Genomic DNA, 14,207 nt, shown 5'->3' with positions numbered 1-14,207 from the left:
CTGAAAGTTTGTGTGTACGTCTCTTGGGATTTCACAATTGTGTTTAAATTAAATTTAATCTAACGATGAAATGTTAATTGATTAAAAATAATAAATTGGATTTGCAATCAGTTTCTAATGACAACCCTGTTTATGTGTTCTAACAAGTCAACTTTTCTTTCAGTCGTTCTGCCCAGATTGCCTGGCCGAGGCCTTTTTACTTTTTCTTGTATATAAAACATCCGTTTTCATTATGCACTTTAGCTCTCCCACAAATGGTACAGACGTACAGACGAACAGTCATGACAAAGGGCGCAGGTGTGTATCAAAAAGCGGCAGTCCAAAAGATGCAGCTTGGCTGCAATGGTTCTTTATGGATGTGCGACTAATTTGAAAACTTAAGTGGAAATCAATAAAATAATAATGATGTTGTAATTGCTCAACTTATGGTGTCTGTATGCAACAGCTGACTGTGCCAATGGCAGGGTTGTCATTAGTAACATATTGCTGATCAAAGTTATAATTTCGAGTAATTATATAAAAATATATCTTGGCCCTCTTGTTAAGGAATTTGTTGAGTCACTTATTTTAAATTTTAATATCATGTTTCAAATGTTAATGACAATCCTGCTATTGATTGAATCGGCATGTACACTAATTTATATTCTGTTTGTACCTAGTGCATTCGGACATGGACGTTTAAAAAAAGGATTTCCTTAAATAGAAATGATTTTTAGTGAAATAAAGCTTATGATTATTGGAATGAATTTCAATTTCAATTGATCCTTGCTCAAGGAAAAAGGGGTTAAATGCACGAGCATAAAGTGTCATCCCAAAGTAGCTTGCGCAGTCTTATTTTTAGTATCTCAATTTCTTGAATGCAGCCGACACCATACTGCATAGTTGATCTTAGTTCTGGTTATCCACAATCATTGACTGCATATGTTTTTGCTCTGAGAACATAAAACTGATTGGAAACAAAAATCAAATTTGCAAAGAAACACCTCATTCTTATGTTATAGCCTAAGTGCAGTTAAATTGGACCTGTTTATCTGGTTTCAGGCCAACCACCCCTCTTGAGAAGAAGTGTGAACCCACGTCCCCGTTCGCGACGGACAGTCTGGCAAATGAACTGGTGAGTTCACTAGGAAGAAAGATCATTTCTTCTTCTCCTCCTAATTTGTTGTTACTGCATTTGTATCATTTTGAAGAAAACTGTTGAAGATAATGATTTGACTGTAGTAGAACAAAGTGATGCTTTAACAATAGTGTTCAAAGCATAAGGAAGGATTAATTACACTTTATGATTTATTTCATTCCCGTGCCAAAGGCGAGGTGATATGGAATTGATGTTTTCCATCCATCGGTTCATTTATCGCAAAAATTATTTTTGGCGAGGGATATCAGTTCAACGAATTTGCTTGTTTGAATAAATATGGGGTAAAAAGCTTTTATCAAGCTTGCGGGTGTACCAAGCAATAAACGGGTATGTATTGGAAATAATTGTTCATTTGTTGATGTGGTACCAAAGTGTTGACATTATCTTTCTATCAACTTTTTACTTTTTCTTTATATTAGTATACAAATTGGAGTGTATGTATACAGTTATGTTCTATGCTAACATGTATGATCACTTAACCCTTTCAGTGCGGGAACCGAATTTTAAAGGCCTTTGCAAACAGTTTGGATCCTGATGAGACGCCACAGAAGGTGGCATCTCATCAGGATCCAAACTGTTTGCTATTCGGATAGTATTCTTTGATTTTTTTTGAAGAAAATGCTAATTTTAGAAATTCAGCAGACGACATTTTAGCAGACGACAAATTTCCCAGCATGCAAAGGGTTAATGAGAAATGTTTGTCAGGCACCTTATTATTTGAATCCTGTTCAACCATTTCGTTTACTAGCCTAACTCACATTTCACTTTTTTTTCTGCACTCAAAACATCGAAGTTAACCCTTTGTTGCGTTATTTATAACGGCGACACAATGGATATAATTCACAGTAAAGTCTTTTATAGCGTTGTTTTAAATTTATTTCTTTTTATATGGTATTGTTATAGTAATAATACAATGTTATTGAATTTTATAACAACTTTAAATTTACACAAATTCATAGTAAATAATTTTAATTCGACTAAAAATCTAAATGTCTCACAAAAGTTATCTTTCAAATCTAGCCAAATCTCTCTAATAGAAAATTTGACTTTCTTTTTAGAACTTTTGTGATTGCTTTTTGTCCGTCGTGCGTCGTCAACATTTTGCCTTGTGAACACTCTAGAGGCCACATTTATTGTCTGATCTTCATGAAATTTGGTCAGAACATTTGTCCCATTGATACCTCGACTGAGTTCGAAACTGGGTCTTGCTGGGTCACTAGGTCAAAAAAAAGAAAAACCTTGTGAACACTGTAGAAGTCAAATTTGATGCCCAATCTTCATGTAACTTTGTCAAAATGTTAACCTAAATGATATGTTGGTTGAGTTCAAAAATGGTTCCGGTCTGTTGAAAAACATGGCCGCCAGGGGGGCGGGGCAGTATTCCTTATATGGCTATAGAGAAACCTTATGAACACTCTAGAAGTCACAATTTTTGCCCAATCATCATGAAACTTGGTCAAAACATTGGTTTCATTGATATCTCGGACAAGTTCGAAAATGGTCCAGATTGGTGAAAAAACATGGCTGCCAGGGGGCGGGGCAGTTTTCCTAATATGGCTAAAGTAAAATCTTGTTAACACTCTAGAGGCCACATTTATTGTCCAATCTATATGAAATTTGGTCTGAAGATTGATCTCAATTATATCTTGGATGAGTTCGAAAATGGTTACGTTTGCTTGAAAAACATGGCTGCCAAGGGGCGGGGCATTTTTCCTTATATGGCTATATATGGCTTTAGTTAAACCTTGTGAACACTCTAGAGGCCACATTTATTGTCCAATCTTCATGAAATTTTGTCAGAAGATTGGTCTCAATGATAACTTGAATGAGTTCGAAAATAGTTACGTTTGCTTGAAAAACATGGCTGCCAAGGGGCGGGGGATTTTTCCTTATATGGCTATATATGGCTATAGTAAAATCTTGTTAACACTCTAGAGGCCACATTTATTGTCCGATCTTCATGAAACTTGGTCAGAAGATTCACCCCAATAATATCTTGGACAAGTTCAACAATGATGCTGGTTGGTTGAAAAACATGGCTGCCAGGGGGCGGGGCATTTTTCCTTATATGGCATAGTAAAACCTTGTTAACACTCTAGAGGCCACTTTTATTTTCCGATCTTCATGAAACTTGGTCAGAAGATTTGTCCCAATGATATCTTGGATGAGTTCGAAAATGGTTACGTTTGCTTGAAAAACATGGCTGCCAAGGGGCGGGGCATTTTTCCTTTTATGGCTATATATGGCTTTAGTTAAACCTTGTGAACACTCTAGAGGCCACATTTATTGTCCAATCTTCATGAAATTTTGTCAGAAGATTGGTCTCAATGATAACTTGAATGAGTTCGAAAATGGTTACGTTTGCTTGAAAAACATGGCTGCCAAGGGGCGGGGGATTATTTATATGGCTATATATGGCTATAGTAAAACCTTGTTAACACTCTAGAGGCCACATTTATTGTCTGATCATCATGAAACTTGGTCAGTTGATTTGTCCCAATGATATCTTGGATGAGTTCGAAAATGGTTCCGGTCGGTGGAAAAACATGGCCGCCAAGGGGGCGTGGTATTTTTCCTTATATAGCAATAGTTAAACCTTGTTAACACTCTAGAAGCCATATTTATTGTCGATCATCATGAAACTTTGTCAGAAGATTTGTCCCAATGATATTTTGGACAAGTTCGAAAGTGGTTCCAGTTGCTTGAAAAACATGGCCACCAGTGGGCGGGGCATTTTTCCTTATATGGACTTATGAATCTTCATGAAACTTTGTCAGTATATTTGTTTAAATGATATACCTTGGATGTGTATGACAATGGTTCTGGTCTGTTGAAAAACGTGGCTGCCAGGGTGTTCACTTGTCATGAAAGTTGGTAAGAAAATATTGTTCTAATGACATCTTGGGCTGCATAGAACAGGTCAGTTCCTTTGAATCTCAGGTGAGCGACTTTGGGCCTTTCAGAGAATGTGTGGTCCCTTATTAGACTGCGGTGACGACATTTTACGCACATGCATTCAGCCCCTTTTTCACAGAGTGCGACTCATATGTATTGGTCAATATAAACTAGCCTCTCTCTGGGAAAACACTGGCTAATGCATGTGCCTCAAAATGTCGTCTCAGATTAGCTTGCGCAGTCGGCCTAAATTGGATGTTCGCTCAGATGAGTAATCCTTTAAACGAAAAATATCATAAAAGCATAAATAATCCTCCCTGATAAGCATGTGCTAAATGACACTTTAACTCTTTCCCATTTAGATACGTATTTAACTCTTTCCCATTTAGATACGTATTTAACTCTTTCCCATTTAGATACAAATTTAACTCTTTCCCATTTAGATACGCATTTAACTCTTTCCCATTTAGATACGAATTTAACTCTTTCCCATTTTGATACGTATTTAACTCTTTCCCATTTAGATACAAATTTAACTCTTTCCCATTTAGACACGTATTTAACTCTTTCCCATTTAGATACGTATTTTGACGCATTTGTATTCCCTTAGAAAGTTAAATTTAATTCAAGACCTTTCGTACTAGATTCAAGTTTTAAAGGCTTCATTTCAAACCCTAGATACTGATGAGCAGCAAACGGCATAAAACCTGAACAGACCGCAAGTTACTCCCAGGCTGTTCTGGTTTTAGGCTGTTTGCACATAGCCCTTTTCACTTTGCTTCTGAATGGGAAAGGGTTAAGCATATGCATTAAACCCCATTTTTATGTCCCCCACTATAGTAGTGGGGGACATATTGTTTTTGCCCTGTCTGTTGGTCGTACCGTTGGTCTGTTGGTCTGTACGTTGGTCTGTTTGCGCCAACTTTAACATTTTGCAATAACTTTTGCTATATTGAAGATAGCAACTTCATATTTGGCATGCATGTGTATCTCATGAAGCTGCACATTTTGAGTGGTGAAAGGTCAAGGTCATCCTTCAAGGTCAGAGGTCAAATATATGTGGCCAAAATCGCTCATTTTATGAATACTTTTGTAATATTGAAGATAGCAACTTGATATTTGGCATGCATGTGTATCTCATGGAGCTGCACATTTTGAGTGGTGAAAGGTCAAGGTCATCCTTCAAGGTCAGAGGTCAAATATATGTGGCCCAAATTGCTTATTTTATGAATACTTTTGCAATATTGAAGATAGCAACTTGATATTTGGCATGCATGTGTATCTCATGGAGCTGCACATTTTGAGTGGTGAAAGGTTAATGTCAAGGTCATCCTTCACAAGGTCAAGGCCATCCTTCAAGGTCAAACATCATATAGGGGGACATTGTGTTTCACAAACACATCTTGTTCCAGTGTAGGGCTCAAATAATTTGTAAAAGTATCAAATTCATCGAGTGTCATGATATAATATGTACATGATGTTTATAGGATGCTTAAAATATTTATTGGACTTAATACTTATTACGTATGTAAAAGGTTGTTTTTGTTATAAATCTTTTTTGTTGCTCAAAGTTTAATGCATTAAAGGTTGTTTTTAGCTTACCTGTGCACAATGTGCTTATGGTGATTTTTTAATAAAAGCACCTTTTTCTGTTGTGTGCCGTAGAGTGTTGTTAGCACTCTCAAGGCCACATTTATTGAAAAATCTTCATTACACTTGTTTACAACATTTTGTCACAATGGGAGCTGTGCAGAGTTTTAAACTGAGTCAAATGAGGTTAAACAAATAGGTCAGTTGGTCAACTTAAAGAAAAAGCTTGTGGACACTCTAGTTGTCGTATTTTTAGATCACCTGAGAACAACCTTAGCTTTTGTGATCACCTTGAGTATATCGTGCGTCGCACTTAGTGTGTTGGCAACATAGCTTTGATAACACTCTATAGGCCACATTTATTGCCCAATTTTCGTGATACATGCTCGGAACATTTTTCCCAACGATGTCCGAGTCTAGTTTGAAACTGGGTAAAGTGGTATCAAAAAGCCGGTTTTTCCCAATGATGCCTTAGTCTAGTTTGAGATTGGGTCAAGTGGGATCAAAAAGCTTGTGAACACTCTACAGTCAACATTAATTACCAAACCTTCATGAAACTTTTTCAAAACATTTGTCCTTATGAATCTTGACTGAGTTTGAAACTGGCTGGGGTCGGTTGAAAACGATTGCAGTCGAGAAGCGGGGCTATTTTCCATATATTGCGGTATTGAAAACTTTGTGAACACTTAAGTAACATTGCACAATCTGTGTGAAACTTGCTCAAAACATTTTCTCAATGATGTCTTGGCCTAGTTACAAAATGGTTCCAGTCTGTTAAAAGACATGGTAACCAGAGGGAGGGGGTTGTTTTCCTTGCATGGCTACAGTGAAACCTTGTAAACTCTTTACAGGTCATATTTTACTGTCCAATCTTAATGACACTTGGTCAGAACATTCCGCCAAATGGTATCTGTATCGAGTTCGAAACTAGGTCAAAGGGATCAGAAACAAGGTCACAAATCAAATTGAAAAATCGGGTTGTGAACACTCTAGAGGCCTTATTAATTGTCAAATCTTCTTGACACTAATAACATTTGTAACAGAGTCAAAATCCGTCAGAAACCACATGTAGGTCACTAGGTCAAATTTAAGAATATGCTTGTGTAACAAATTCTAGTGGCCACATTTATTGCCAGTTCTTTATAAAAAAAATTTTAGCACATTTATCCCAATAATGTTTTAAAAAAGGTTCAATAGATTTTTTAATGTGGCAATAAACAAAGTTTCAATATGTTTTCTAAATCACAACCCATCGATGAATTAATGAATTGATAAACAGCATACAAAGTGAAAATTCTTTCGATTTGAACATTACCTCTAAACATGTATTTCAACATATACTCTAAGGATTTGGAAATACTATTTTCCATTTGTGTTTTGATAATTGGGCACATTTCATTGTAGAATCTGTTTTTACACAATCGTCACAAAGTACGACTTTTCCATTGCGGTTGAAAATGTTGTTGTACTTAGTTACTGTCGGTATTGAAGTGGCTTTCCAAGGGAAAAGTCAATTGATTGTTGTTTGACTGTATTGTTAAACAAATCAAAACTAAATAACAAACAAACAAATAAATAAATGACATGTGTTTGCTTTACAGCCTCAGCAAATGTCAGTAAACGCCACAGCCAAAGAAGTACAAGCGTGGCTGAACCACAACCGATTCACTAACTACACGAGTATCTTCCAGAACTTTGCAGGTTGGTGCAGTTGAGCCTCATTCTGGGAAAAGGGCATTAACCCTTTACCACTAAGATATGTATTTAACCCTTTACCACTAAGATATGTATTTAACCCTTTACCACTTAGATAAGTATTTAACCCTTTACCACTTAGATACGTATTTAACCCTTTACCACTTAGATACATATTAAACCCTTAACCACTTAGTTACGTATTTAACCCTTTACCACTTAGATACGTATTTTACCCTTTACCACTTAGATACGTTTTAACCCTTTACCACTTAATTACGTATTTAACCCTTTACCACTTAGATACGTATTTAACCCTTTACCACTTAGATACATATTTAATCCTTAACCACTAAGATACGTATTTAACCCTTTACCACTTAGATACATATTTAACCCTTTACCACTTAGATACGTATTTAACCCTTTACCACTTAGAGACGTATTTAGCCCTTTACCACTTAATTATGTATTTAACCCTTTACCACTTAGATATGTATTTAACCCTATACCACTTAATTACATATTTAACCCTTTACCACTTAATAACGTTTTTAACACGTTACCACTTAATTACGTATTTAACCCTTTACCACTTAATTACGTATTTTACCCTTTACCACTAAATTACGTATTTAAACCTTTACCACTTAATTACGTATTTAACCCTTTACCACTTAGATACATATTAACCCTTCACCACTTAGATACGTATTTTTATGCATTTGTAGTCCCTTAGAAAGTTACATTTAATTAACGACCTTTCTTACTAGATTCAAGCTTTAAAGGCTTCATTTGCAACCCTTAGATACTGATGAGCAGCAAACAGCATAAAACCTGAACAGACTATAAGTCACTCACAGGCTGTTCTGGTTTTATGCTGTTTGCACAAAGCCATTTTTACTTTGCTTATAAGTGGGAAAGGGCATTTAATAAGGATTGTCCCAGATTAGCACATGCAGATGCACAGGTCTATCAGGGATGACACTTCCCGCTTTAATGGAAATTTCATTGAAACCTGTCTTCTGAGAGTAAGGTTGAAATATATGAGCCGTGCTCAGGGAGAAACAGGATTTAATGCATGTGGGTAAAGTGTCATCCCAGATTAGCCTGCGCATTTTGCACATTTTGATATTTATGCAATCGAGTCGAGTGATGAGACAGAAATGGAATATGGAGTCATCCATGATCTACTGACTTGTGTCTAGTTTAAAAGTAGGTTAACATAACCAAGAGGGAAATCATCAAACATTATTGTTTAAATCCAACTTAAATGTAATGATAAGGTTATCATTTGCAGTTGTTCTTCACTCATTTATCGCATAGCTTGAAATAAACTTAACTTCTCTCCGAAAACGGGACTGAATGCATGTGTTCAAAATGTGGTCCCAGATTTGCCTGTGCAGTCTGCACAGGCTTATCGGGAACGACACTTTCCTCTTTCATAGCTTTGTTTGTTTGAAGGAGTCTCTTTAGCGAAAATCCAGTTTAGGTGAAAAGTGTCCTCCCAGATTAGCCTGTGCGCACTGAACAGGCTGATTTGGGATGACATTTTACGCACCAGCCTAAAGCACCAATTATCAGAGCAATCTCAATTGTTTCCTTCATGAGACACGGTTGCTAATTTCAGGTGCGGACATTCTGCGGTTAACGCGGGATGACTTGATACAGATCTGTGGGCTAGCAGACGGGATACGTCTTAACAATGCCCTGCAGTCTCGGTAAAATACCACCCAACATCATTGTTTGTTTAACCCCTTACCACTCAGATGTGCACTTTGACCTTTAACCTGTGTGTAGTCCATTTAAACAGCAATACGAATTAAAGACCTTTCTTACTGGATTTAGGTTTCAAAGGCTTTATTGTCAACCATAAGATATTAATGAGCATCAAACGGCATAAAACCTGAATAGACTGTGCCTTGTTTGCTGGCTGTTCTGGTTTTATCCTGGTTGTATTTAGCCATTCCTTCTTTGCTTCTGAGTGGGAGTGGGAAAGAAGTTTAATGTTGCATCGTTAGTTTGACCAATAAATGGCAATGCTCTGTGGTCTAGCTAGAATAACACAATTATTTATCAGCTAAATAAACATGCAATTTGGGAACGCAGACTCGTCCAATATATTAAACCATGGTTTCTCAACTTTAGAATACACACACGAGGTAGATCAGTAATTTTTTATTAACATATATATACTGTACATTCAAGAGCAAAAATCAACTTTTTTTTTAAGTGTTTGAGCTTTTATTGGCATATTTATATTTGCATAATTATACACAACACGCGTAATAATGTGGGATGAAATTTCGTTTCAAATCTCTAAAGTTGCCCTTGGAAACTCTGAAATGAACCTTCAAAGCTCTGAAATTACCCTTTGAAGCTCTGAAATAACCATTCAAAGCTCTTAAGCTACCCTTCATAGCTCGAAAAATACCCTTCAAAGCTCGGAATTACTTTTAGAAGCTCTAAAAATTTAAGGCCCCCTTTCAAAGAAAAGGGAGCATATAGTGATTGGACTGTCCGTTTGTATGTCCGTCTTTCCGTCACACTTTGCATTTAGGTTTCGAAAAATGCTCATTACTTCTAAGTCTATTGAGATGTAACCTTCATATCTGGTTTGCATGTGTATATGGACAAGGCCTTTCCATACGCACAAAAGTTTTTACCCCTGTGACCTTGACCTTGAACTTAGGGTCTGCGTTAAGGTTTCATAATCTGCGTTTAGGTTTCAAAAAATGCTCATAACTTCTATGTCCCTTGAGATATTACCTTCATATTTGGTATGCATGTGTATATGGACAAGGCCTTTCCATACGCACACAAATTTTGACCCCTTTGACCTTGACCTTAGGGTCCACGTTTAGGTTTCGAAATCTGCGTTTAGGTTTCGAAAAAAGCTCATAAATTCTATCAAGCGTTTTAGGGGGCATAAGTCATCCTATGGTGACAGCTCTTGTTTTAAATTTTCTAATAAAAAAACTCTCTAAAGCTGATGTAAAGAGGTAAACAAAATATGGCAGTATAGATCAAAGGACACATTTTATTGCTGATGGTCAGTGAATAGAATACCAGTTTGACAAAAGAGGTCAAACCCTTGAAAGCTGTTTGTCAGGGGGTAAAATTTCCTTAGTGAGGTCATTAGGTCGGTTATTTATATAACACTTAAACATTATCTGGAGATGTGTATAAATATTTTTGTTAAGTGTTAATTAAATGTAGTTGTGATGTGTCTCTAGTGTATTTTGTTCTCCATTTCAGGACCGTGAGACCAAGATTAACGTTGTTTATGTGTAAAGACTCCGACACAGGTAAGAATGTAGATCAGTGTTTACTGCATAATCAGTCAGAAGCAAAATGAAAATGGCTATGTGCAAACAGCATAAAACCAGAACAGCCTGCGAGTTACTCGCAGTCTGTTCAGGTTTTATGCTGTTTGCTGCTCATCAGTATCTACGGCTTTGAAATGAAGCCTTTAAAACTTGACTTGAGTGATAAAGGTCTTTAAATAAATGTAACTTTCTAAGGGACTACAAATGTGTCAAAATACGTATCTAAGTGGTAAAGGGTTACATTGACCTGATCAGGGCACGGATTTTTATTTTGAGGCACTTGTCCTATAGGCCAAGTGTCGGTGATTTTCAACTCTTCTTAATGGGATTTGTACTGGTCATATAATGCCAAAGTCAGGTTTATTTTAACAACATTAAGGAGTTATCATGGGTTTTAAGCAAACCTGAGCATAGTTTTGAGGTAGATATTATTTCCCCTTGAGTAATTTATAATTAGTTTCCACTCAAGTAACTCGTGTTTGACTATGCACCTTATCAGAAAGCATCCATAAAATATATTGTGGCACCCTTGTAAGTGGCACAGTGCTTTTAAAACACATTTAAGCTATACATTTTACATCATAAACAGAAGAGCCATTCAAACTGACCGGCGTTGTTTACATTTCAGTGTACCATGCAGTGTATTTGGAGCAACTCAGCTGCCAGGAACTCATCCAGAAAATTGCTGATCTCATCAACGTAAACCGATACTCAGTCAGCGACGTCTTTATGCAAGGGCCGTCATTAATTCGCATTAATCTCACAGACGAGGTAGGATTACTTTTTACAAACCCTTTTTTTTTTTAAAGGCAACATTCCCTTAGTTTTTACTCACCTGAGCATGTGGTGCTCATAGTGCGGTTTAGTTTAGTATAAACCTATTTATTTAAGCTCGATTGCATCGAAAGCTTCAGGCTTATTGAAATGCTCCCGAGTCCGTTTCCTGGACCAAGAACCAGTGCTTGGTGTCTTTGGGGGAAATGTGTAGAAAGCTCGCACTGTGGGGATTGAACCCTTGACCTCCCGGTCGCTAGGCAGTCACAATATCCACTACACCACGGCAACCTTTGATGGTGCGGTTTTGTGATCACCTTTTGTCTGTTGTGCGTTGTCAGTTGCAGGTCCTTCACATTTATCTTGCGAACACTTATTTACAGCGATTTTCCTTGTCCAATTTGGAAAAGTACCCGTACCGGTCCGATTGGGAAAAATTGAGTCGTGAAAACCTCAAAATTGGGAAAAATCGAGTCGTGAAATCCTGAAATTGGGAAAATTGCGTCGTGAAGTTTGGAAGTTTGGGTCTTATTGAATACATCATACAGTTCATACTTAATTGAACATACCCATTTAAATAATCATTTGCAGGCATGCCTTAATGACCATTAAGTTATAAAGTTTATATAAATAACAAAATATTATAAAGAACACACCAAATCAATTACTAGTTGTTTTAATCTCTTTTAAAGCAATGTCCCTCTCTTTCATTTTTGTGAAAATTTCAACAATCTTTGATGTTTGATCATCACTCAGTTGCTTGCATCCCGCCCTGCACAGCATCATTATTGCTGTCAATGTGTCCTGTGATAGATGGTTCCGATTGGTTTTTTGGCATAATATTTGCTATTATGACTCATTTCAAACTACGATAAGGTTACAAACCGACGTAAAACAGTACGCTGACTGCCTGGCAAAAGAACCGGAAACAGTAACAACTCTATTGATTGAATGCGCTGAATAATAAACACACAACTATACGATTTTCTTTTTTCGCTCGCCGAAAGTTGGTTTTTTACAAAACTTTCTATCATTTTGAGAAAAAATTCGGACGCTGATTGGGATTTTTCCAGATGCCGATTGGGAATTTGGGAATTTTCGCTCGATTGGGAAAGTACCGTTTTGGGAATTTGGGAATTTTCCTTCGATTGGGAAAGTACCGTTTACCGGTACTTTATAAAGAAGGAGGAAAATCGCTGATTTATTGCCCAATCTTTATGACACTTGGTCAAAGTATTTGTCCCGATGATATGGCGTTAGTTTGAAACTGGTTCACCTGATTGAGAATGGCCGTTTGTCCATTATCTATTTTCAAGATTTTCACAAATCTCATATTATTTAGAAATAATTATCTCAAAAATTGCTTTTTAACCCTTTGCATGCTGGGAAATTTGTCGTCTGCTTAAATGTCGTCTGCTGAATTTCTAAAATTAGCATTTTCTTCGATTTTTTTTCAAAGAATACTATCAGAATAGCAAACAGTTTGGATCCAGATGAGACGCCACGTTCTGTGGCGTCTCATCTGGATCCAAACTGTTTGCAAAGGCCTTCACAACTCGGTTCCCGCACTGTAAGGGTTAAGTCGATAATAATGTATGCATTCAATCAGTATTTTTCTGTTAGTATTCAGAAGTATTTATCTTCCTTCAGGTTGTTTGTAACCTTGTTTTGTATATTTCAGGTTGTTCGTAACCTTCAGGACCAATCACGCTTTTGGGTTGAAATCTCAAGTGGTAAGAAATAGAAATGCTCTCTATATAGTTGAACACCGCTGTTTCAAATTCCTTCGGACTGTAAAAAAGTTTGCAATAGATTTTTTTGTTTAGTTTTAGTTTTATCAACCTTTATAGTTATTACTGATGATAGTATGACGTTGAATATGACCTACTTTTGGGCCACAACTTTTGCAGATGGGCCTATGAATCATTTCTGATAAGGATTCTTTTATTTCATTGATTGATTAAGCTCTTGTTTTCCCAATGTTCAGTTTCCAAATTTGCATCTAAATTATTGTGACTGTATTTCTTTTTTCAGACACTGAAAATCAGGACTATGTACGAGTGCTTCTGAAGGGGATAGAGTAAACTGCGAGAACGTTGAGGGACGTTCCAAAAGTTGAACACTGAGTTGAGATTTTATCAAACAATTACAATTATAGGGCTGTCATGTACCATGGAACTGTTGTTTGCATCTCTTTGGGTGTGTCTGCTTGTTAAAGAGTGTGATTCTGTAACAGTTTTAGAGCGCGGTTTTATGACTGTTTGTGCAGTTCAGGTGAAACATGGAATGGAAAGGCATAGTTGTTAAAAGAGTGATTCAGGCCCTTGTGGTTCTGGGCCGTGTGAAGTTATTCTGGAAATGGGGCCACATTAAACTGCAATGAACATTCTGCCATAAGGAGTCCATGTTTGGCTGGAAGATTTCACTGTTCTTGTAGCGACGATTTTTTACTTAATGTTTTAACTCCAAGCTATGTCATTAAATAATTTAATAGGTATTCGGAGCACAGGAGGAAATCCCTTTTTTAGCTCATCTATTTTTTGAAAAAAAATTATGAGCTATTGTCATCACCTTGGCGTCGGCGTCGGCGTTGGCGTTGGCGTCGGCGTCCGGTTAAGTTTTGCGTTTAGGTCCACTTTTCTCAGAAAGTATCAATGCTATTGCATTCAAACTTGGTACACTTACTTACTATCATGAGGGGACTGGGCAGGCAAAGTTAGATAACTCTGGCGTGCATTTTGACAGAATTATGTGCCCTTTTTATACTTAAAAAATTGAAAATTTTG

The 14,207-nt window shown here is 36.8% G+C and overlaps 1 protein-coding gene across 8 annotated transcripts in view; it reads left to right on the top strand.

Annotated features, from left to right (window-relative positions):
* The window catches only part of LOC127861009 (transcription factor CP2-like), a 120,823-nt gene extending 106,873 nt beyond the window's left edge, over positions 1–13,950 (top strand). For 5 of the 8 annotated variants that reach the window (XM_052399356.1, XM_052399355.1, XM_052399351.1 and 2 more), the window contains 9 exons: positions 244–297; positions 1,042–1,114; positions 1,558–1,572; positions 7,225–7,324; positions 8,949–9,039; positions 10,577–10,626; positions 11,276–11,418; positions 13,103–13,154; positions 13,456–13,950. In XM_052399356.1, the coding sequence (XP_052255316.1) occupies positions 244–297; positions 1,042–1,114; positions 1,558–1,572; positions 7,225–7,324; positions 8,949–9,039; positions 10,577–10,626; positions 11,276–11,418; positions 13,103–13,154; positions 13,456–13,505 (628 nt within the window). In that variant the 3' untranslated portion in view covers positions 13,506–13,950. The remainder of the gene's footprint in view (positions 1–243; positions 298–1,041; positions 1,115–1,557; positions 1,573–7,224; positions 7,325–8,948; positions 9,040–10,576; positions 10,627–11,275; positions 11,419–13,102; positions 13,155–13,455) is intronic. The other 3 variants (XM_052399357.1, XM_052399354.1, XM_052399358.1) reach the window with 3 other exon arrangements.
* The last annotated feature ends 257 nt before the right edge of the window (positions 13,951–14,207 follow it).

The sequence above is a fragment of the Dreissena polymorpha genome, chromosome 15, assembly GCF_020536995.1.
Source record: "Dreissena polymorpha isolate Duluth1 chromosome 15, UMN_Dpol_1.0, whole genome shotgun sequence".
NCBI classification, from domain to species: domain Eukaryota; kingdom Metazoa; phylum Mollusca; class Bivalvia; order Myida; family Dreissenidae; genus Dreissena; species Dreissena polymorpha.
Note: the sequence above shows the minus strand (reverse complement) of the source record. Positions and strands in the feature narration are given on the sequence as shown.